This window comes from Gavia stellata, chromosome 20, assembly GCF_030936135.1.
Source record: "Gavia stellata isolate bGavSte3 chromosome 20, bGavSte3.hap2, whole genome shotgun sequence".
Taxonomy (NCBI): Eukaryota; Metazoa; Chordata; class Aves; order Gaviiformes; family Gaviidae; genus Gavia; species Gavia stellata.
The window spans coordinates 16174017-16199822 of NC_082613.1; the positions used below are offsets into that span (position 1 = coordinate 16174017).

A 25806-nucleotide genomic window follows, 5' to 3' on the forward strand; every position below is an offset into this window, starting at 1 on the left:
AGGAGCTTCTGCAGAAGTTCTGGAGGAAAAGGACCTGAACCACCTTCTGGGAAGGCTTCTGTTAGCCACAGAGGAGAGGAATTAGACAGATTTTTATCTGTGATTCCACCACAAGGACTAGCATTGCTTCAGTGGGCACCTACCTGGACAACAGAGCGAGCACTCCTGTAGCCACCATCTGGACATCGCATATGTTCAGGAACCTGAGCAGGTTTTTCAGGACAGCCAAATACTGTCTAAGCTGACTAATGTGGATGTTCAGCAAGGATCTCAAGGAGTAAGTTTTGATGAGAGTAGCTAATTTTGGAGGAGAGTCTTACTGATAAGCCAGTGAGCATGACAGCCTGTTGTACCCGTTGGTGGGGGGCATGCATAGCTTTGAGCTGACGTTTAAACTGCCAGTCAGCGTGTTCAAAGTGGTGTCTTCACTGGAGATTTACTGTTTTCTATCCTGGCGGTATTAATATCACAAACCTTTTTGATTCTCTTGATATTTGTATCCCCATTCCTAAAGATGGGATCCTCTCTCTCATCTTTACATTTACAGTGGAATTCAGTTGCACAAACATAGGCATTTAGCCAAGCTTTGAGAGAGCCACTGTCCTGTCACAGCTTGGGCTGTTCTTGTTAAGAAATCAGGTGCATCAAATTAATTTGAGCTTGAACCTGAATGTCACAGAATGACAGGGGTTGGAAGGGACCTCTGGGGATCATCTAGTCCAACCCCCCCACCAGAGCAGGTTCACCTAGAGCAGGTTGCACAGGAATGCACCCAGGCGAGTTTTGAATATCTCCGGAGAAGGAGACCCCACAACCTCTCTGGGCAGCTTCTTCCAGTGCTCTGCCACCCTCAAAGTAAAGAAGTTCCTTCTCATGTTTAGATGGAGCTTCCTATGACCAAGTTTGTGCCCATTACCTCTCGTCCTGTCGCTGGGCCCCACTGCAAAAAGACTGACCCCATCCTCCTGGCACCCACCCCTTAAGTATTTATAAGCATTTATAAGATCCTCCCTCAGTCCCTCAGCCTTTCCTCATAAGAAAAGTGTTCCAGTCCCCTAAGCATCTTTGTAGCCCTTTGCTGTACCCTCTCCAGCAGTTCCCTGTCCTTGAACCGGGGAGCCCAGAACTGGAGACAGTACTCCAGTCCTGGTACTCTTTTTATTCCTGCTATAAGTACAAAGTTCTTAAAATTGCCCAGGCACCTACAGATATTCTGCCACAGCAGTGCCTCTGCTTGGAGTCTGTCCCATTTAGATCACTGGCCCTTGCCTTTATGCATTTGGTCCATCTTAGGTGTATTATGGAGGATGTCCCATGCTTGTTGCCTTTACTGTCACATCTGACTACTTGAATCTGCTCACTTGTCTTGAATACCCTAGAAGCCATTGGAGATACAATATGGAAGGTTTCTTCTCTAGAAATGCAGTTACTGAGCAATATCATTATACTTTATAGACTGTGTCTAGCTAGAACAGGTTCTTCTTCTACAGACTGTCTCAAGGGATAGGTGTATGGCTTTCCCTGTTCAGATTCCTGGATATTGGAGGAATGAGTGTCCTTCAAAGCCCTAAATAATTTGACCTTGAATGCGAAACAGAATTCAAGTACCATGCATTTCATTCTCAGCTTCTGGAACTTAGTTTGCAGACTGGTGCTGTAGGTCTCCAGTCAGATGCTTTAGGTCTCCACTCAGTTTAAACTCCTACGCAAGGGATTATGCACATACTTCCCCCCATCACTGTCATGTTTTTCCCAGCACCTCTCTCTCTTTCTTCCCCTTTGAACCAGGGGAATGTTGAAGTGGCCACAGTGTGAACCAGATAAAGGTACGGATGTAGCCAAATGTTGTTTGTCTTTCTCTTCCTTTCTCCTGATCTGTTTTGCCTTAGAGCCACCACAGCTCTTGGGCCCAAATGAAAGAGTAGGTAGAAATGGGCGGCTGGGGCAGGAAAAAGGGCTGCTGCCCTTTCAGGGGCAAGATGCGCATCTTGATCATAAAACCACAGCAGAACTGTTGCATGTCTACATTCTGGGTAGAGTTTTGTTTCTTCAACCTGTTAGTCTCTGCCTGCCATTCTCCTTGCCTTTTTTATTTCCTGCTCTTTGTCACTATTTTCATCCAGAAGGCTTTTCTTGTTCCTTAGCTGGATCTTCTTGCAAAGCCAGCTTCACATTTGTCAGTAGTGCGTGGTTGGAACCAGTGGTGTTTCGAGTTTAACAAGAATGGAGTGTGGTGTTTGGGGCCCCCAGTACACGAAAGGTGTCAGGAAACTGGGAAGAGTCCTGTGCCAGGAGCACCAAGGTGATAAGGGACTAGAGCAAGAAGAAACCAGGGGAACTGGGCTTGTTCACCCTAGTGAGGAAGAGGAGGATGGGGTGGGGAGGAAGCATCTAATAGCAGTCTTCCACCTGAGGAGACATTACAGAGAGGACAGAGCCACACTCTTCTTTGAGGTGAACAGAGAAGGGAACAAAAGGCAATGGGCACAAGCTGCAAAAGAGAAAACCCTATCTGGGCGTAAGGAAAAAAATTCTTCACTAACAGAGTGGTACATCTCTGAGGCTGCACCTGGAGAGATTGTGGAGACTCCATCCTTTGAGACTTTCAAAACTTGGCTGGATGGTGCCCTGAGCAACCTGATGTAGTTTTGAGATTAGCTCTGCTTGAAGCAGAAAGTTAAACTTGATGACCTCCAGACATGCCTTTTAATCGAAATTTTTCCATAATTCTTTAGTATTGCCAAACAGACAGAATTTTAGTTCCTAGAATCTAAAAGCAAATTGCAATTACTTCTCATGGCAACTCTGAGCTGTAACAAGGTATTCAGGTCATAAAATTCCCTTTTATGTCACCAAATTCCCTTCTAAAAACAGGAATCTTTTAATATTGAGATCCCTGTGAAGGGGGACTGGTGATGCTCATAGGTGCATAAAGAGGTAGCTGGCAATATTTTTTGCCGGATGCTTGATGCTTTGAAGTACCACCTCTTATTGTTACTTTTTTTTTTTTAAATGCAAGAATGTACAAGGTTTCTGTAATCATTCGCTAGATTAATCATATAAACATTGAATGTATGTTAGGATATATTATATAACAGTTCCCTAGTGTTAAGCAGTATGTGTAAGTAGGTTTGGCTTTTTTTTTTTTTACCTGGTCAGATAGTTCTTTATTATCAAAGACTTCCAAGTGTTTCCAATCACTTTGGAAACATTGCCGACTAAACATTCTTTATCCTCTTTGATTTGTTTGATCACAGTCATGATATTTTAGGTGGAGGGAGGAAACTAAGAGGAATGAAAGAGTATCTAGTTGTTGCTTTTTTTTTTTTTCCTTTGAGATTTGTATTGGTATCCACTTTTTGAAGTTGAGTCTCTACTGACTACTTGAAACCCACTTACCTGACTTGTACAGGTACAGTGCATGCTTGCTGAAAAAGAAAATACAGCTTCCCTTAACCCCTGTACCTTCACCCAACATATTGCCAGAACTTGGTAGTCTTTTATCCTCAATTAATTCCTGTTTTCTCTGTTTTCTCTGCGTTTTGCCTTGCTTTCTGTCTCATTTCTTTCTTATTTGAGCACTTTCTTCATGTTCATTTTCTGTGGAAATGCTGAGGCCAGCAAAGACAATCTACAAAATATCAATATAATGAACAACTTGACAGAGAGCGCATGTACTCACAACACAGTACACATATAATGTTTGTGCTATTTGGCTGTTAAATACTTTTTTAATTTTCTTTCTCTGATTTCTCAGGTACAGAACATCTCTACATCTAATGAGTTTTGTTCTAACAAATGGCATTTTCAATCCATCATTATTTTTCAGGCTTCTGACACTCCATTGTTGAAAAAGATCATCAGTATTTTTCAGAGCGAAAATCAGAGCTGCTTTGAAGTTACTTATGTGTCCTTTAACACGGAAGACCTGTTACCTGAAAGACTTTCATATAGATGTTGGAAGTCAAGTGGGGCATAAACTGTATTAAAATTTCAATTTCTTCTATCAGGCCTTTTTATGATACTTCACTCTACCAGATCATGCTGTTGGTCAGTGCTTTTGTTAACTGAAGAAGACCAGTTCAGTATTTAGTCTCTAGAGCATACCTACTTGACACTGGTTTCATCCTGTAACTGCTTAGAGTGACTTGTTCCCATAAGCCAGAGTTCTCTAAAATCATATGCTAATGTTGAACCAAATTTGAGCAAGCATATAGACACGTGGTCTCAAGACAGCCAGCCACAGTAAAAAGAAATCAAATCAGGCATCTTAAATCAGCAACAGTTTGAGATTACATCCCTGTCATGTCACTCCAAACATAGAAGGCCATAAATAGAGAACTTGCAAATTAAATTTTTTTTACAAAAGTGAAGAGAGAAAGCCCACCAGCACACATGGAAGACTTCTGTCTTCAGATTCTTCTTCGCTACTGGACAGCATTTCTGTAAGTAGTGCTTTCTTTTGTTGTATATGCTGTCATTATACAAACACAGAAGTGGCATTACAGTAGTGCTGTGCTAGTGCAGTCTGGATTTTAAAGCTTTGCAGTATTGACAGTGCTAGTCATTAATTACAGCTGAAATTCATTAATAAGGATCACCTGCAAATTCCACTTTCAAAACAATGTACTTGTGAATGCATCTCATGTTCAGAGTGTTCTGTGAAGAAAATTATTATCCACTGTTTTTGTCAGTAATTGTTTAATACAAAGAGTATGAATACAGTTATGTAGGTATTTGGAATCCTATTGGTTTCTGTATAATCAAAGTAAAATATTTTACTTCTTTCCACAGAGAATGAAATACTCCGAGATTTGTAGGAAGAAGCCAGTAGGGATCAAAATGATGTGTCATTCCCTTAAAAAGGAAGGAGAAAAAACAACGGTAAAAAAGGCAGGTCATGAGAATCAAGGTGAGCCAAAAGTCTCTTTTTGACACCTTCCTTTGTAAAGCAGAAACAGATGACGTGAAGCAAGGCAAAACGCAGCAGTATCTCTAATAAACTTGCTGCATTCCACTTGCTGAAGAGGAGAGGGCTAAAATAACAGGCATTCAGGAAGAGAAAAAATGAAAAATAGATGAATTCTTGAAAAGAGTTTGCTGGTCATTGCAGTCAGAAGTGGACTGCAGCACCCGATACACTAGATTTTGACATCACAACGAAGCGGCAGACTTGGGAGTTGTTTAAACTACGTTTTTTTTTCTCTCCTGTTTCTGAAGAAGAGCACAAGTTTTGAAGACAGTTTTACTAGTATTGCCTTCTCTACCCAAATCCACCAAGAATACCACTTTGAGGGGGGAATGTCTCTTACATCCCAGTTCTCTTACTTCTCAGTTCTGCTCAGTTTTTACAGCCCCATCAGGAACCTTCTGTGTCAGGGGAGGACAAAGACAGTAAGTCTCCTGTCCTAGGTAGAAAACACCCTCTTTGTGGCAAAGAGCTAATCTCATAGCTTCCAGAACAGCACTTTCTCTGTTTCCAGCACCAGAAGTTAGATATAATTTCAACCTGACTGGCAAAAAAGAATCCCAAATAGCACAAACTGGTTTGTATCCACACTGCTTATGCCAGGACCTGTTTGGAACACACTGGGCCAGCCTTCTAACTGTTTCAGAATGCTTTCTATTTTCTTTTTAAGGTTCCCTTCTGGTTTTTCCACGGCTGGGTCAAGTACTAAAGTCTGTCTGTAGACCCTGCTGTATTTAAATACTTGTAAAAAAATAAAACCACCAGCACAGCTTCTTTTCAAGACTGATGGAATGAAAGTCATATCTACATTTTCCATGGTTTTATGAGTATTTTTCTTTTCTTTACCATCTGTTCTACCAAATTAGGGAATGATGTGCTACTATAGGCAAATATGAGTTTTCATTTTGGGTTTGGTAATTCTTTGGTATTGAATTGCTTATTGAATTACAACCTACGCTTGTGAAAGATAGGGGGAAATGTTTCAGCAGAACACTCTTGTTGCACTGAATGCCAGGCTGCTGAGCCAGCTGAAGCAGTCACGACTTCCCCTCTCACTGGGTGCCCACTCTTGCCTCCACATCGCTCACTCAGTTTTGGTCTCACCATTCCAGTAACATATTTTATATTTTTCCTGTGGATTTCTACAGGAGATTGTCCTCATAGTGCCATCTGTGCCATGTCAGATAAAGCATAGCTTGCAACATTAATCAGGTCTGTAACACAACTAACAGACCTAGTTTGCACACTGCCTTTCGGAGACAGTAAGGCAAACTACCTATCTTTCATGATGGTTGGTAACATAATGCGGTTCTTTATCCTTCTGCAGTCACCTGATCTCATGGAGATCAGTCTGTTAACATGGCTGTGGTACAATTTCTGTTAAGACTGCATATCACTCATCCTTCTTTCTTCAGTGAAGCTGTTTAAAGACACTCTTAAGAGTTTTCATGAAGTCCTTAAGATGCATCAGATTCATCGCTACATTTATAATGATAATAGTTCATGAACAAAATGAAACCTGTATTTCTTTTTAACATGTGTTTTCTTCCTTTCTAGATAGAAAAGCTGTTTTCTACATCTCATTTGATGCAAACAAATGGAAGAGCAGCATCACTACTTCTTCAGGGTCTTCAGAAGATTGAAAAGCTTTTCTTGAGCAGAGCATGTTGTGGAGGTGAATGGAGGAGTACAGACAAATGACATATTCTTCTGTTTGACAGTTCAGACCTACCAGGTCTGAAGATGCAAGAACCAAGGCATAGCTTAGAGTAGCCCTAAAGCTTCTTTAAGTTGTGCTTGGAAAACAATTGTCTCTACATGGCTGTTGGAATGGAAGGGATCACTTTAGTGTACTTGAAGCATGTTTAGCTCACACCATCTTTCCTGTAATTACCCTAGGCATGCTATTGTCACAATCAATGATCTGACTTCTTCAGTATCATTCTTAACTTTAATAAAATTTCAAAATTTAACCTTCATATGCCTTTTTAATTATGTCTGAGTAAACTGCAATATGTAGACATATTAGCATGATGATACACTTCATAAAGTATAAAACTAATATGACAAAGATCAGAGATTCACAGTTGCTTTTCTGTTACTAATACAATATTATTTGTACTTCTGTTGTCTTAGAAGTTCTGTCCTGGATTTACACTCCACTGTGGTAGGTGCTCTACAGAGTCTACCTACACTCATTACAGCTATATATATAGTTATCGTGCTCAGGGATATTACTGATAATAATATCACAACATTGCCATAATAGTATCCTTGTGACCTATTACTGTAAACAGATAGGCATTTAAATGAGTGGTTTTGCTGACCTACAGCAACTGGATACGCTACTATGCAATGAGTTACTTAGCCAAATAAAGAAAAGGTTTTGATGTGGATTTTCATAATTAAAATGAATGAAACTATACAAGAAGGCATGTGCTAGCAGTTTCACAAAGAAAAACCTTTCTCAAGATGTCTGTTACCTGATTTAACAGTTTTTCCAGCTGAAGATGAAAATCAAAGAAGCATGAGTGATGGAGTGTATGACTAGAAGGAAGATCATACATAAATTAGTTTATCTGTGACTACAATGTTTTCTATGCTGTTGCAATAAAACCATGTGTTTCTTATCTCTGCAGGGAAAGGTAGTATATTATAAACAATTTGAGAGTGCTTAACCAGCTGGTTTTGATGTGTGATTATATTGCAACTTAAGTAAATTAGCTCAACTGGGAATACATCAGTTAACAGGAGGTTTATTCTGAACACAAATTTAGATTACTTTTAATTAAGAAAATTCAACTCAAAAGTATGTTTCAAGTTGTGGGTATTCTGTGTCTGGTGTGTACATGGGGAGTATAGAACTGTTAAACTGAATGCAAGATAAGCAGTGTATTCAAGTGGTTTGGCGTCATGACAGTAGGCAATGCTTTTATATTGTTATAGGTGTGTCCTCAATTATAGCTTTCTCTGGTGATAACATTGTTTTGGTAAGGCAAACACATCAGCAACTTGAAAGCTAAGTTAACTGTGTTTCTTTATGTTTTAGCATAGCAGGTCAAACTATTTCACTCAATGAACCAACTTACAAAACTACCCCAGTTTTACAGGGTCATCCTCTCTCTGGTGCTTATTGGTGGACTTTTGGATGCCTCCTGAGAATCAGGAAGGAGAAAGTTCAGGCAGGTCTCTGACCAGACCTGTGTATTTTGTACAGATGGTGCAAACAAGCAAAAATTGTTGGATTTCTCTTGGGACCTTTCCCTGCAAATACAAAACAAGGGTAGTCAGTTCCTTCTTCACCCTACTGTCTTACCCAGGTGGCTGGTATACACTGAATACAAGTTTTACTTGTTACTTGGTCTTGGGGGGAGGGGGTTGAACAGGAAATTAAGGAGCTTTATCTGATTGCCTGATCTTGTTTCTGTATAAGTGGCAAAGTATCAAGCTAGGCTGTTAGTTCTGCCTTCTGAATTTTGCTCCGAGAAGATGGATGTTATTAAGAGTACTGTTCAGACAAGAACTGTGGAGAACATGAAGGTCAGAGACCTTACTGCTTGTTCTAACTAACAAACAATGTGAGAGGTACAGGTTTCTTTCAAGACTCCTGCAGATCAGCTGAGCAGATGGTTTCCAAATGGCAGCCAAACATCAGTGGTAACAGTACACAAAGAGTCATCACAGCTCCAAGCTAAGGGCTGTGGGAGGAGATAAGTATACTGTCAGGCAATAGTTTTATACCTTGATACTTTCTTTTCGGAGCAAATCCTAGCCTACCCTTTGAAAAGAAATGAATGTGTTCTCTTCCACGCTATGAAATTCCCTGCTATTTACAAAAATAAAGGGAACTTCTTGCTTAACAATGTTCTTGGTATAAACTGACCCCTTGAGAGAAATAGGATGATGAATCCAGAGCTGGGTTTTTGAGCACTCTGTCCTTACAAAATGGTCTTAGACTTTTTTCTCCTGTCTCCCCTTCCCACGAAATGCATGCTGTCCACTTGCCCTCTGAGAATCACTTAGCTGCTTTCAGACTTGGGTCCCTCTTGTAGAGTATAGCAGGGTGGAGAAGACAGATGACATGGGCATGGTGGAAGGAAGAGAACTATGGATGTGTCTGGGAGGAGGCTAGAACAAAAAGAAAGGTGAGGGGATGAAACAGTGGTGAGAAATCTTTGGCCAAGGCAGGGAGCAGAAGGAGAGGGAGCTACGTTTGCTAGTGCCATTCTACTGTCTTTCAGCAAAGGCTTTGAGATGAGAAGCAACCACAGCATTGAGAATCAGAGTATTTGTTGACTATCAAGAGGATCTTCTTGTCCTACTTTCTGTGGAAGTCACTTCATTTTCTAGAAATTCTCTTTAGCTCCAGTTCATCTGCTCCAGCCACCACATCCCAGCACATCGCTACTCCAGTTTGAGTGGCCTCCTAGCAGTGTACCCTCTCTTAGCAGGATAGTTTTTCCACACCAGTGTTGACCTGTCCTCTCTGGCTGTGCTAGAACTGGGAAGGTTCGTTTCTTGGTCAGTCCCTTACCTCTAGATGCAAGGAAGCAGAGCTCTCCAGCCAGAATTTTCCATGCTTTGTGGCATCCTCACACACCACTGTCAGTCAAAATGGTGGTTTAAAACTGGACAGAAGCAGCTGTTTTCCACAGTTGTCTGTATTTCCAGGCATAGGTATTTCATAAGGATAACTAGGAAAAGGTGCATTTCTGTTCAATAGTGGAAGAGCTGGTTGGCCTGACCACCAAGGTTGTTGACATACTTCCTCAGGTACGAGCCTTCATCTTTCTGGGCTTGCTGATCATCTCGGAACTCTTCCTAGTGGTCTCACTGGTGATCAAGGAACCAACAAAGACAGGTGATCTGCTGGACCTGATACTTAACAAGGAACAACTGGTGGGTGGTGTGAAGATCAGTAGCATCCTTGGCTGCAGTAATCATGAGATGGTGGAGTTCAGGATATGTGTCAGAGGGATTGATACTGAGATCAATACTGTTTAATATCTTCATGAATGACCTCAATGATGCAGCAAAGTGCACCTTCAGAAAGTTCAAAGATGATACAAAATCTGGAGGAGTGGTTGATACAATAAATATTGATGCTGTCATTCAGAGAGACCTCGAGAGGCTGGAGAAATGGGCTGACAGGAACTTAATGAAGTTGAGCAAAGAGAAATGCAAAGTCCCGCACCTGGGCTTTGCTGGTGGCCAACAGACTGGAAAGCAACTTTGCAGAGAAGGACCTGGGGTCCTGGTTGATACCAGGTTGAACATGAGTCAGCAGTGTGCCCCTGCAGCACAGAAGGCCAACAGCATCCAGGGCTGCCTTAGGAAGAGCATTGCCAGCAGGTCAAGGGAGATGATCCTTCCTTTCTACTCAGCACATCTGGAGTGCTATGTATGGGGCTTCCCAATACAAGACACTTGAAATTCAAAACCTGACTGGACACAGTCCTGGACAACCTGCTTTACTTGACATTGCTTGAGCTGGGGGGGTTGGACTAGACAATCTCCAGAGGTGCCTTCCAACTTCAACCATTCTGTGAGTTTGTGTGATTCTGTTTTCCAGCTGTAAAGTGGGCTGGCATTTGTTTTGGGCAGAAACAAGTAATTGAAGGCTATTTAAAACTAATTTAAATGAAGATAGTGTCTCATCTTATGCTCCTGATAAAGGTTTGGCACATAAAGGCAAGTAACTTACATAGATTTATATGTAGACTTACATAGAGACAAGTTCTACATATGCTGTCAGTAGAAAGACCTGGATACTTCAGCAAGGAGGAAAATCCTGCCAAATTGGTAAGGATAAAAGTCTCCAAGAGCTTAGCACAGGCACAGCCCATGAACCCATGGTAAAAGTCACTCAGGACAGAGCTGATTTTCATGAGCAGTCTCATGAAAGTCAGCTCTATACTGAGTGACTTTTACCATGGACTTCCATGCATGAATAGTTGTGGTAGCAATGAAAATTATACTTTCATGAGCGTTCAAGTGATATAGGAGAGTAAGTTCATTTACTTCTCAACAGGCTTTTGAGTCTTTGAATCCCTTTTGAAAACTGGGTGCATCTTCTGAGCTTGACTGTTTTTGAAAACCCATGAAGAGTGATCAGTCCTCCAAACCTTACCATGAAACTACTTAATGCATTTTATACTATGCTGTTGGACATTTTATTGCCTTGTTCTGCACACACCAGATTTTTCAGCAACAGATGAGAAAAAACTATTAAGTCCCCATTTGGATTTCCCAAATACAGAAATTGTGGAATTTTAAATACATATATGGTTAAATTTTAGCCCACATGTCTTTTTGGACATTTGTACTTGAACAAATATATTTGCACATTTATTTGAAATGCATTTGTATATTTTAACGTCTTGCATATTCAGGTGCTTATGCCCTCCAACTCAAATGTTTACACAGTTTAACCATTTTGGTGTGGTATGTATGGCCAGTTGAGCGCTGTTTATTACTGACTTTAGGTATCTTGGCAAACCACCCTGCTGTGAAGATTTGCAGACCAGACCCCTGAACCTATGTTGTCACGTTTTTGTGGGTAACAGTGAAGCAATAAGTATTTAAAAAGGGGAGATAGTTCTACATGAATCGCTGTGGCAACTTCTGTCCCAAGGAGAGCTCAGCCGTGTACACAAAACTGAACTTCGTTACCTCTAAGACAGGTGCAGTTTGGAGAAGTGGGGAATGGAGATACGCTGTTTGGAGATACTGCAAAGCAGCCACTGAGCTGCCACTGCCAACTGTTTTCTCCCGTGTCTGATTGCAAGTGCTCTTGGTTTGTGCCTTGCCAAAAAAAGCAGAGAAGCCCAATTCAGGCAGAGTTGAGGGCTCAGGCATTTTACTGGCATGGGGAGACTCTTACATCTGTCCTTGTTGGCTGTGTCTTCATCCCTCACACAGCATTGCTGTGTCACCTCCCATGACAAGGTGCCCTCACAGGGTAGGACATCCAGGGACCACACTAGAAGAAGGAGATGAGGGTCCCAGATCCATGGGACTGAAGAGGAGTGTATGCCTGTAACAAAGAGTTGAAGGTACCCCTACTTCTCACTGCTACCAGCTTCTGGACCAGACAGGACTCCTCAGCCCTTTCTCTTCCTGTCAGGAGCATGTCCCTTCTTTCCTCCTTCCTCTTTCTCCCTCTTGCCATTGGGATCCAACCCAACCCTTCCTGTGTGGCTCTGCCTCCTGCAGGACGGTGCTACCTGTGCTCACCTCCTCCCGCAGCCACGGCAGTGCCAGGAGTCCAGCAAAGTAAAAGCATGTTGAGGAGCCTGTGCTAGAGGAGATGGGGTTGTCCCAGGTACTACACATGCTACGGTGCGTTAGCCCCGATCTTCTCTGTCCTTCCTCCTGCCTTGCCAGGTGCCTTACATATCTCCCCTAGGATTTGGTGGTCCAGGTCAGATCCGAGCATAGCACCAGATGACCCAGAAGGGGGGCAAAGCTCCCTTCCACCATGTACCCTTGTTGATTAGGAGACTGGCAATGCTCTCACCTCTCCTGGCAGCACTCAGAGTAGGAGGCAATGGTATCAGAGCCGCCTATTTTGTTGGCCATTTTCTGTAAACTCTCTACAAAAGAGTCTACAGTCAGTATCCTGTCATTCCAGGCAGCTGCCTGTTTTACCTGGTCTGAGGATACTCATGGTCATGGGTGGTCATGGGCTAGGAGCCTCCTGCCCATTCTGTGACATTCTGTGACAATGACTGTAAAAGCCACACAGACTTTCAGGACTAAAACCATCTCCAGGAGCTGACCCTGGCACTGTGACCTGCTGTGCAGTAGGATAGCAAAGCATTTGCTTCTTGTTTTATCAGTAAGTGGGGCTTGGAATTGCATCAGGCTGTGGCTGTGTACTAACCTGACTGTGCCTTCCTTCCACAGGGAATGATCTCTTTCTGGTCGCAGTCCATGAACTGGGACATGCGCTGGGTCTGGAACACTCCAATGATCCCAGTGCTATCATGGCTCCTTTCTACCAGTACATGGAAACACACAACTTCAAACTGCCCCAGGACGACCTCCAAGGAATTCAGAAAATCTATGGTGAGCAACACTATCCACTCATCTATTTACACTGAGCTCGACTCTAGTGAGTATTTTACAGCCACAGACAGGTAGCGCCCAAAATGCTTGCAGCTGGTGGGATGGATTTCCTGCCATAGCTGAATGGGGAACTGTTTAAAGCCCTTGATCCACTGCCAAATATCAGACTGTCCCAGTGGCAATATCTTTGCACAGGTCAGGATAACCAAGCCTCTGTGATCTCACAGCTGCTCCACCCCTCGCTATGTCCCCAATATCAAGGAGCACTAGAAAGGGAAAAACAGGCAATTGCTGGACCCAAGGTTTGCCCGTTAGGAACAGCCAGTGCAAATAGAGGGGAAGAATGCAAAGAACATGGAACATCAAGGAAAGGTAAAAAGTATTTATGGACTCATTTTTTTTCTCCGTATATAGAAGGTAGGGGAAAAAAGTTTGGATCTGTTTAGGGAGCACTACTTCTTTTAATCTCCAGCTGAACATGGCTGTACAACACGTGCCACAAAGATACGGGCTCAAGGAAAAGAGAGAGAAAAGGAGGCAGGGAGATTACAGGAGAAAACCAAGGGGCTGGAGATTATATGGTACCATGTGATGCGATCATGGATACCAGGGTGTGAGGACGGGGCCTTTCAGAGAATTATGGGCTGAAGGAGACTCTGGGAGCAGAGAGAAATGCAGGTTTTAGGAGCCACGGTCAAGGGGAGGCTGAGCTAGAAGATGCTGATAGATACAGTCTGTGGCAGCCCATGGAAAACAGGTTTTGTCAAACATGCCTGATTTCATTCTTTGAGGAAAGTACAAGTTTGACAGAGAGGTTACTTAATAAATGTAGCATAGAGCAACTATGCTATGTAGCTATGCAACATTTGCAGCTGCTTGACATCTGGAGTCAAATATTAGCTCTGCGTACCAGTAGAGCAGATATCACATGAATTGGACCTGAAAAAAAACCTTACAAGATGGTTGTCAGTGGGAAAGCTGGTGATTCTAAGGGATTGCTGCTGGGATCAGTGGCAGACCTGACAGTAGTCAACATTTGCAGCAGTGATTTGCCAGTGAATTTTAAATTATTGCTAACAGAATTTGTGCCAAGACCTATGAGACTCTAAAGCAGGACAGCAAGACTTTAGAGGTCTAAACTGTATGTCAATTGTTTGAGTCTGGGGGGTTTTTTTGGGTTTGGTTTTTTTTTGGTGACTGGAATAAGATTCATTTGTTCAAATGCAGATGCCTAAAAAAGAGAAATGTCTTTCCAGGGTAGTTTCCCTGACTACTGTCTGGGCAATGGGAAAAAACAGGCTTTTGTAGAGTGCAGTTCATCCTCACTGTAAGGCAGATATCCACGTATGGTCCAACATTTAAAATAAGATGGCTTGAAGTACACCCAGCGGGAACTGGCTCTTCCCATTAGTGCAGATGAAGATTTCTCTTTATTGTTCATTACCAGGATGAAGTTGTGTGGCAATTGTTCTATGGTATCGTTTGGTTATGCATACTTTAACATAGTATATATTTAAATACTCAGGATAACAGAGACTCTGGATGGTTTTGAAATAAAGTGCTGGGGTAGTAAGTATTAAACTTTCATTAAATAATATACCTAAGTTTTCATTTTTGAAAGCTGGTAAAACATCATTATGCTGTTTCTATTTTGAAATGTTGATTTAGTTCCTGTGAACTTTGATTAATCAGAAAGAAAAAAATAATTTATCGCTGACAGTGAAAGTACAATCAAGAAAAAATTACTGGTTTCTCTGTTTTCAGATACCTCTTTGGAAAGGGAGCAGATAAGGAATTGACAGCCATGCTTCTTCACATTTGTGGTTGAAGCCAACTGGGGACCAGCACTCCCCCAGCACAGCTTGGGCAGGGACCCAATACCCAGGGCTGAGCTGAAATGGGGCTCCTGGGCCCATGGGTGGGGGTGGAGGTACCGGTGACGCTGGTCAGGGCCATTAAGACCTATTAGTGTCCTCAGGGTCCTGACAATTTGTGAGAGCACTGCACGGTATCTTGTGCCCAGCTGTGACAGAGCAGAGAGCTCAGTACTGTACTGCCTGCGGCTTGGCAGCAGCACCACTACACTTCCACTTATTTTTCACTTAGGTAGTGACATTAAACTTAAGCCACACGCTATGTTAAGATTCTCCGTATGCAATATAATATGCTTAAAATTTTAACTCAGCTTGAAAAAAGCAGGATGAATTAATTACTACCTGGTGCAGGTGGTAATTAGGAATTAGTTTGTCAACTATCGTGGAATCACGCAAGGCTCTTCTCTGAGGCCTTTGAACTGGGGTGGGTTGGGGATGGTGCTGGTGGTTGTAGAGATAAGTAGTCCTGTGGGGAGAAGAAGGAGCAGCTTCTGCAGTAGGAGCTTTGATTCCCCAGGTAGAAATTTCAGCCCTTAGTAGAGAGTTATGGTCCAAAAACTAAAGTTTAGTTTAAAACTAGGTTTTACTCTTATGGTTCACAAAGAAAAGATGGAAAATGCAGGTTATGTTTCTCCCTGGAACTGGAGATATAAGAACAGATCCTTTCACCTGAGCTTCTTACAGCTGAGAAGGGACTGCTGAAATATCCTTCCTGTAGCTTTAGCAGGAACATTCAACTAACATGTTTTATTTCCACAGCGCCAATCTGCTTTGTTGTGCCTTGGGAATGCCAAAAGCCCATCTACCAGAGTACCTGTCCAAAAATCAAAACCTCCTGCTTTCTCGCTGTTTTGACGTTCTCTACAGTCCAGCAGCATGTGCTCAATACATATCATTTAGGAACCTACTATGCAAAATAAGTCACAGAACCATACTTTTTTAAAAACAAATTAAATTTAAACTTCCGATTTTTCATTCCACAGAAGTTGTTAGAACAAAGAACAGAGGCTTTACTAAAGCTGAAGTCCATTTTGTCTCCTCCTTTTGAGAATGATGCGTTTAAAATGTATTTTTATGTTGTATCTGTGTTTATCCATTAGAAAAGAACCATGTCTAAATCTTTCATATAATGATTTGTTGAATTATTAAGTTATTTTCTGCTGGATTTATTTCAAAACTCACCTAAAGAGACACTAGGTGATGTGAACTCTTGTTTGTGCTTCATGCTGGTTAGTATAAGGTCAATGTTTAAAATGTTATTTCCACTTACGAGTTAATGATGAAAAGGCCAGCAGCTCACCGTGTGTGACAGAGTAGACTGTAAGACAAGTCAGCAGTCTTCTGATAGGTGCTTCCTTTAGCATGTTCCTTGGCAAAATGAGGGAAATATCATGACTATTCTTTACATGTCTTTTTCAGAAGGGTATGTCCCTTCTGAAGGGTATCACAGGTGACATGCCCAGGAAGGAATTAAACTGGAAATAATACCGTTATGTAGGTCCCCTGGATATCCTGTTAAGTTGACTGCCTCTTTTAATTTTGCTAGTGTGGAAGTCAGGGCTGCATGCAGCTACAGTGCAGATGGAGAGAGGAGACCTACTCAGCCATGGCCTTGTCACACAGCCTGTACTGGTCATCCTTCAGCACTGGTCCTCCTGTTCTTCACATCCTGCTCTAAGTACCCTTTGCCATAGGCTGTGAAGCAGCCTCTCATGTTAGGAGTGACTCTTCTGACACTATGCCTGGGGAGCAGAGGGGTTGACGTGATGTGCAGGAAAAACTCATGTCCACACTGATGCTTGGAGCTGGTAAACCAGGCCGTTATCTTCAAAGCCCTTTCAAAGCCTAAGGTCACAAAGGAAGGGTCTAATCACTCAAAGATAGACCAATTCATTAAGCCTGGAGACAACCTCAAGGATCTGGGTCCTCCCAAATCTCACTGAGGACATGTCAACCTCACACGTCTTTTCTGCAGCTCAAGAGAAGAGCTCCCAGGCAGTGTACATGCTGCACCCCATGAGGGCTGAGGTCCAGGGTGGTCATGGAACCACACCAGACCCCAGCCAAGGAACTAGACAACACCAGCTCTGACATCCAGGACCCAGGGGATCAGCAGGGCACAGTGTCCATGAGCAAAGAGCACCTTCTGCCGGCCTCATTACTCCTGTGCAGCAAGCACGGGTTTCATAACCTCCCTCACCTTTTCCCAACGGCAGCCCATAGAGCAATCCCAGATCCTTGTAACCTACATGTATGTGTGAGATGGCTTGTGATGAAACAGCAGAAAAACCTGATGCAAAATGCTCCATGCAGTGACACTGCATTGCAAGTGGGACCGTCAGAGCAAGCTGTGCTGTCGTGCAGAACCTGGAAACATTAGGCATAGGACTTTTCTGATAATGTCCTCTTGAATGTGGGAAGAGAATAGACTAACATCCAAGACCTTATCTATAGAAGCTGCAAGATCTGGGACGTTAGGATCCATGCTCCATGGTGCTGTGCTTGTAGGAGGGCAGGGGAAGGAAAATGCGGGGCAATAAGAGAGCTGGAGGGCTCTGCCCTGGTGCCACATCTCTGGCATGTTGCAGAGATACCAGACTCCCTGCCTACGTTGCATTCCTTCATTTGCACTTTTCCTCCTGTCCAGAGACTCTGTTGGACCCAGCAGGAAATACCAGACCCCACTTCTGGTGCATCCACTGAGTCTCACCTGCCGTATGCCAGGTCTCCAGTCCTATTCCTCCAAAAAACAGGCAGGGAGTAACCACCTGGTTCCCGGTGCTGTCCTTGGGGTCCACCTGACACCTGGAGGACTCTGCCACGACACAGGGACTCACCCACACTCACATCAGCCCTGGAGCTGCACACGTTGGGTGTGAGAGGAGGGAGCTGATCACGCTGATCAGCTGCCTCCTGACGAAGGGGGAGCTGAGGGGAGCCCACCTCTCTTGGGAGGTTTCTCAGCTGATGGAGAAACACTGTTTATATTATGGCTGGGCATGAAATACTTCTCTCATTCTACAGATCTTTCTGAGTATAAAAAAATGTTCTGTTTTGCAGTGGAGCAGATGTCAGGCTTCTTAAAGTTTTTCCAGAGGGGAACTGGGCTGCAAGCACCACAGCTGGAGCATCTTGCAGAGTCCCAAACTCTCACCATTTGCCTGCCTAAGCCTGGGAATTTTGGACCCAGTTTTCTTGCACCCAAAGCAGAGAACCCAACCACAAGGTGAATTGCCTTGTTACAGAGCCCAGGAGAGCATTCCCTTTGGCTTAGAGCAAAGATTTCAGCTGTGAACACTTGTCTTCCAGGTGAATGCTCTATCACCTGGGTGGCAGTTGGTCATTCAGAGGAGAATGTCTGCATGAGAAGGGCTCAAGAAATCCTTCCTGCCACCCAGTGATGATCACAAAGGCCTCGACTGCCCAACCGTTGGGTACACCGTGGGTGCTGGGGCTTGTTCTGTAGACTGTAGTGCACTGTGGCAAGGATACCCAAACTAACTGAAATAGCTAATTCACATCACTGCTGAAGTCTAACCCCAGAAGTGCAAAGTGCTCTGTGGACTCCCAAGCGAGCAAGGGAAATGAGTCCTTCCGGAGCTCTGAGCTGTTGTGATGGACCGTCTCTCGTCCCTGAGATAGCTTTATGGCAGCTAGCTCATTTCGTATGAACAGGGACCTCTCTCCACTGCCCTGGAGTCTGCAGAGCAGACGGGTGGGTTTCTCTCACTCTCCCTGGCTCATTTGGATCATACATTTTGGTGTGAAACTGAGGAGCCTTTTTCCCGTGTACCTGGAGAGTTGGTCCAGTCCTGCAGAAACATGCAGGCAGCTCAGCTTTTCACAACCAAAAAAAACCTGTATGTTATTCAAAAGTGTAACCGCCCGCCTGTAGTCTGGATGATAGTTTTATTCTTGGAGTGAATATTAAGAAGATAAAGACAGGCCTTTGTTTGCAGGTGGATTGTTATCTCCCCTGAGCTGAAACAAAGGGCATTGTCTGCACTGGCAGGCTTGGAGAGCCGCCTGGCTCGCGCAGAGCTGGCTGTGACGGATGCTGAGCCATGCAAGGTGCTGAGCCTCCAGGCAGGTGTTGTGCAGTTGAGGGAACACTTTGTCAATAGCCAGGAGGACAGTACAATTATATTTTGTCCTCAACTATCGACACAGTGGCTCCTAAATGCCTCCTCTCTCTGTGTTATCTTCACAGGTCACCTTGGTATTCAGATGGTCTGCGACAGAGGAAGCATGAAGGGAGGAGGCTAAGTGCCAGTGGCGGAAGTCACACTCTGAAGGTGATCTGCTGTGACCCAAAAGCTTTCTGACATTCTTTGCCTTGATTGTGATAGAGAGGAAGAAAGTCTTCTTCTCCACACAGTGTCTGTAAAGTCCCAGCAAGTTGCTTCCCTCCAGAACGTAGAGTTTCCAGCTCCAGGAGGTTTCTTACCTGCTTCCTGTGTGGAAGTGGCTGCAGGTTCAGCCCCGGGGGTGGGTTTGACTCCGGTGCTGGGATCACATGCTATAACTAGGTGACCGGGTTTGGGCCCAGTTGCGGACCCATGCAATAGCCTCTCTCACTTAATTTTTCTCTCCATGAGATTTGCTCTGACTGATTCTCTGAAGTTGCTTGGAAACATAGTGATAGAGGCTGTGATTTGTGTGCAATACTGCCTGATTAGTTATATCAGTGGTGGGTGTAATCAGTTCCTGTAATAAATACCAAGGTGCCAGCATCTCTTAAGTAACTCTTTGTTCACATGGTCATCTCTGCTGCTGATAAACCTGTTATATCCTGCCTTTAGCCATCTGTTTTGGAGGCAGGTTACTGTCACGAGATTCTGGAAATAGTAATGACCGGCAAACTATATAGGGTCTATTCCTTCTGCTTTCATACGAGGTTGTGCTCCGAAGTGGCTTAGGTCTTACAAAATGATAGCATCTTTCTTCAGCAATGGGCAGGCTGTGCTTCTGTGTTCCATCCCCCTAACTGTAGACCAAATCCTGCCTGCCTAGCACTTGGACCCGAGGATTTTCACATTGTATGTGTGCTCCTCTGCTCTTTGAATGTGCATAACTGTAGGATTACCTTCCACCTTTAGCTGTAAGTCCATCCTCACTCAGTGACAAAGCGAAGGCAGCAATTAAAAATAAAAATGCAATCTGTATAACCACAAGAAGAGACAAGACTTCAGTCAGGATAAATTAGAAGGCCCGGAATGCGTAAAAACAAGAAGAGAAGTGAAAGATAGCAAGGAAAAATCCATGGCTGGCAGGGAAAGACAGTAAGAGGAATATTTTAAGTGAAACGACAAAGTCTGCATCCAAGCAAGTTACAGTTCCACCTGCAAAACGTGAGGGAAGCCTTGTCAGTGCTGGGTACCCCCCTCCGAGCAATATGCCGGCACTAATTTGGGCATTGCAAACAGTGAGTATGTACTCAGCCCAGCTTGCGCTGTTGGTCCTGACTTATGATCTCTTTCCACTGCTCTAGCAAATGTTTCAGTCGATGCAAATCTCTGGTTCACCTGAATCATTGCTGATTTGCACCATCCTGACCACAGCGTGTACAGCTGCTTCTGCCTTGCAAGTTTACTGCATTCTGTTTCGGTGGCATCTTAGGGCTAATTAAAATGGTCCCCTGGGATGCAGGTGCTATTTTAACTTTCCTCTTCTCTATAGAAGGCTGTGACAGACTTTGGGCACTTAAGTTGAATGTGAGAGAGTTGAACATCACTGCTGTCCTGCAGCAGGGGCAGGGCAGGCTGTAACCTGGTATACGAGTGGTCCTCACTTGTGAAGAGAGAGAGTGAATCTTTAATAACTCCAATCACGCATGAGATGTTAAATTTCTAGCATATGACCACAATACTATAGTCCCTATACTGCACCTTACTATCAGATCATATGTGTCTTTGTGACCCATCACCAGACACATTCATCATAATTTTCTTTAGATATTACTCCTGTCTCACCCTTTTTTTCCTTTAAAAGGGGGGGAGGGGGAAATTAATGTCATATCCTCATTGTACTGCTCATGGTCATCTCTATAAAACTATATCCTTGCTCTCTTCTCAAAGTGTGGAGTTTTTGGCTTGTTATTTCTGGAAATCCAGAACTGCTGTTGATTTGCATATCTCTGACTGTTTGTTTGCTGTGTATGAGAAGCAGAACGGCCCTGACTTGGCAATCACTCCCTTCTACACTCTGGGTCTTTCCAGTGAGCAGTCTGAATATGTAAAACAGTGACTTACTGGGTCCCTCCCAGACAATTCCCTCTGACAGCAGGTGTCTCTGCACTGCAGATTGCTACACATCTCACCCTGTTAAAAGGCGACAGTGCCCCTTGGAGTCCTCCTTACAATCATGTTGTGAATTTGCTTCTAGCTGCCTCTCAAAACACGGGGATCTATCCTGTGCAGGAACTGGTGGTGGTGTTCTGCAGACTACCAGATAGCTGTCTGATGAAATTGCTCTACTCTGTCAATTAAACTGACCACCAAAGAGGCTTTTCTGATCCATATATGGCAACAGAAATGCATCTCTGATTTGGTCAGTGCATGGCAGCGTTAGCCTCTTGCAAAGGGGGAGGAATGAACAACTACGCCTCTCTTATGCTTCTGTAGCAACATGCTATAGTCTCATTTAGAAAGATGATCCTTGTATCAGTCTGTTGGCAGGGGAATCCTATCATGTAGGACATGCATTAGAGTTTTTCAACATAATTTGCAGAACGCATCCACTCAAAGCCATGTGGATGGCAGCACAAGAGTAAAAGGATCACACTGCTGTTTAATGAGAGACGTGCCATGTACAGTAAGTCACTGCTTATTGTTTCCTTGCTTAGGTCCCAGTCAAGACTTACCTTTCCTTAATGCAAGCATTTCCTAGCTTCCCCAAGCATGTGAATTGCTGGTTTTCAAACTTAATTTTTTCAGGTACTATAACTAGCACCAAGTGACATTTTTGGCAGCCGAAACAGGTTACCATTTTCTTGCTCCTTTAATTTGCCAAAGCAGGAGCTGAACACAGCTCCCACATCCCATCTAAACAAACCAGAACCCCAGATTTCTTTGTGTAAGATCTGTCTGGGACCTCTTTCCCCATTCCCATCCCTTTCTCTGTAGTGTATCTCACTGTACCAACTCAATCCTACCTCCATGAGCTTTCCAGCCTCAACCAGAAGTTCCAGCTACCATGCTACTTGTTGGAGGAGATGCCTTTGCACAGCCCATGTGCTTCACACCATGCTAAGTCACCTGTGGCTGTATTAGCAGACAATGCCTGTGGCTGCTAGCAAGAGTAATGGTAGCACATCTGTAGATAAAGCAGTATTTAGGGATGGTGTTAGGTAAATAGAGCGCTGAGGACTTGACAGCCACTCTGTATGGATTTTGGGGAAGGGGGTGGTTATTGTGGCTTAGCTCTAGCCTTCCCCTGTGATGCTTGTTTGCAGCTGCAGTATCCTAGACGTGCTCCAGAAGTGCATCTTCAAGTTTAGCTTTGTCCAAAAAGAATGTATTTCATGAACTTCAGTGTGAACCAAAGCACAGAAACTGCAAATGACGGAGGATCTCTTCAAAAGCACACTCCTGAGCTGAAGTGAAACACTGTATGTGCAGATGCACCCATATTACCTAGCTAACAAGGGGGTCCAACACTGTTGCTCCTATGACATGCAATGTCTGGAGACCTTTGCTGCATACCATTTGGGGAAAATTCACAGCTCACTACCCAGTAGCAGTATTACAGTTTGGGAATTTTATTTAAAAGAAGAACTTTATGGGCTGCTAAGATACTGGGCATTGAACAGCTGAGAATGGAGGGGGATGAGAAATACACAGTATCAGTATAACATTTTTATCCGTTTCAGCTAGACAGCTTTCCTAGAATAATTATCAACAGAGAATCCTCTTCTAAAGGATTTCTGTGAGCAATATTTGATGTCTTTTATTAAAGTTCTAGAATAAAAGTAAATAAAAATAGTTGCTAATAAAAATTGCATATGGCACAAAATGTCACATTATGAGGACAAGTCACCTTGAAGAAATATAATGATCCATTTGAAAAGCTTTAGAAAAGAGTTCTAAGAGAAAGTCTCAAGATCTTAAAACCAAAAGACATTGCAGCAACAGACAGAAGGAACTGGTCTATTTACCTGTCACGAATCCTGATTTAGGATCCTGCCAACTACGCCAATTTCTCGCGAATGAGTGATTTAGATCCTTAAAGAATCACCATCACAGCCATTAGCAAAAGTGGTTTTAATATGATGTTATAAAAGTGCGACTTAACGAAGTTCAGTGGCAATGTTCACTACTAATGACTGCATGGAAGAAACATACAAAGGAGAATTGATTTACACTCGAGTTAGAATGATTCGCAGAGAGACCGGAGATGCGAAGGGTGAGGAAGACCCTCCCGTTGAGTCACGAGGTTCAGAGTGGATGCCCTTGCTTTCTAAGCTCCTGATGGAGCTTAGGTGTGGCCAGGACCAATCTTAGTCATAGACTTGGACAATGGTTTATGTCTAAAGGATTATATATGCAAAGTTTATGTAATGTTTCATTAGCATCAATTCAGCATGCAGTCAAAGTTACCAAGGCAGAATCAAAGTTACCATACTACAAGGTTTTGCATGATATCAGTCACTTACCAAAGATCTGCCATTAGTAAAAGGTCTTTCTGCCTCGAGGAGCAACCTTGAGAGGTGTCCCAGCTCAAGGGGAGATCACCACCATGCAGCCACTCTGCCTAGCAGGGAAAGCTCAAAGAAGGCTCACTTAGGCTGTCATATTTATGGAATAAAGTGGTTGGCTCATAGTCAAATCACATGTGATGGGAAAGGTATGCATGAGACTCCTTGTACCCACAACTTTCTTCTTTGATAAATGAGTCTTGGAAAAGCCAAACGCTATTCACGTGTTAGTCGCATGATCGGTGTTCCAAGCTCATATGCATTGATGCTCACTGTGTCACTCTGCTCCTTTGTGGTTTGCAGAGAACAGACTGAAAGTAGAGGAGTTCATGGCCCGGCTACAGCTCAGGCCTTTTCCTCCTCCAGAGCTTGCACCAAACCACCGCCAGTCCAGTCAAGGGGTCAAGCACACTCATCACATTAGCTCCTTAAGGAGAATTTAAAAAGCATCCTCATCAAGATCTGTAAATTATTAAATGTTGATACACTAGAGATAAGAAAGAAAACACTGAATCTAAAGCTGCACAAAGAAGTCAGACAATAGGTAAGACACAGACTTTAGCAGTGACAGGGCTTAATTGTGGGAACAATTTGCTGTGCATTATAGAGTTTTCTATGGCTTGAAATCTGAAAATGTGCTGTATCTGCACCACAAACACAAGGCTCATCAGAGGACTCGCAGGTGGAGGTTTCTGGCCTGGTACTGCAGGAAGTTGGACTATGTTATCTAAGTGGTACTTTCTGAACATAATATCCGTGAAACCGACACACAAGATTCTTACTGTTACAACCGTAATAACAATTAAGTATGATGGCTTTCTCTGATGACTTCTTTGTCACTAGCGGTGATGATTTTCACTAACGGAATCACCCTTCCAGGACGTGTTAAGCACTCATTCATTATAGGAACCCTTTGAAAATGTAACATTTAAGAGCTAAGTTGACACAGGGACTTGGGCACCAAACCTTCATTTTAGGCAGCATAGTTGAAAACATTTATCTGCAAAAGTCCTCTTCTAATCCCACAGGTGTGTAGCCTCCATGGGTATCTAAATCCTTACTCGTAAATTCCTTCGTTGGCTAGGGGCAAGGCAATCACCCACAACAGGGTAACCCGCTTTCAGCCTGCGAGGATGAGCCTTGCCCAGTGCAAGTGTTCAATAATACCAGCTGGCGTGCATCAGCAGTGCTGCTGAACCCCTAAAACAGTGAGACTGATACTGCAATAATGAAAGTCATCCCCCATTCTGCCCACTGGTAGAGGTTTGTCCTGCAGACTCTCGACATAGCCCCATCAAAAGCACTGTTCAGAAGGAGATTGAAACCATAATCCATGCAAATAAACAATGAAATCCCATTTGATTACATCAGATATAAAACTTGCCAAAATCTCTTGCTTCTACTAGCCTTCTGCTTATTGCCATACTAGCTCATGGCCTTCTCTGAGAAGCAACAAGAAATCTATGACTCTTAATTAGATTTGGTCCAGATTTTATCACTAACTGTTAATGAAATTGTCGAACGGTGGAGTCAGTTTAAAAGCAGACCTCTGCTCCAAGTCTAAGTCACTTGTATTTTTATAACTCTTTACATTCCTGCAGCTTGTCAGATCTCAAAGCTGAGCTGGGTAAGGATCAAAGGGGAGAGTTGTGCTTCTGGGGGGGGCATCATTTGAATGAGAGCATGGTTACTTATCATGGCTGTTCATCAGAGTTCCCATGGTGTTCTGAAAGCAAAGACTGGTGACAAAACTGTAATAAAAAGTAATGACTTTCTCATTTCTAAATTCCCCTGCAGTTCCCCTTAGATTGTAGCATCAGTTTTCACACCCTAACTTTTTTCTGGTTTTGCTTTGGTTTTTGTTTTTTTGGTTTTTCATGGTCTACTAAAAATTTCTATTTAAGGGTTATTACCTTTCATTTCAGTTGGGAACGTGATTGGTGTGGCTCCTCCTTCCTTTTAGCTCCAGCTTCCTTGGGAAGACCTACAAAAACATACTGGCTCTTCTTCAGTTCTTATCACTCATCTGTTTTGGGAACATCTTTCACGTGTGGATGCATCTCGTTCTGCTCCCCTTTTCTAGGGAATGAGCTCTGCATAAGGAGTATACAGATTCCTCGCACCGCTATTCATCCAGCCTGTTGCTTTTTTAAAACTACAAGGGAAACACAGAAAAGCCAAACTTGTACATTTTGCTA

The 25806-nt window shown here is 43.3% G+C and overlaps 1 protein-coding gene and 1 long non-coding RNA gene across 2 annotated transcripts in view; both read left to right on the forward strand.

Annotated features, from left to right (window-relative positions):
* MMP24 (matrix metallopeptidase 24) overlaps window positions 1-25806 on the forward strand; it is a 47484-nt gene that overhangs the window by 17246 nt on the left and 4432 nt on the right. The window contains exon 5 of the mRNA XM_059827073.1: window positions 12878-13039. Within this exon, the coding sequence (XP_059683056.1) occupies window positions 12878-13039 (162 nt within the window). The remainder of the gene's footprint in view (window positions 1-12877; window positions 13040-25806) is intronic.
* Window positions 4405-6665, forward strand: LOC132318713 (uncharacterized). Its single transcript, XR_009484361.1, has 3 exons — window positions 4405-4445; window positions 4795-4912; window positions 6527-6665. It is a non-coding gene; the product is annotated as an uncharacterized LOC132318713 (long non-coding RNA).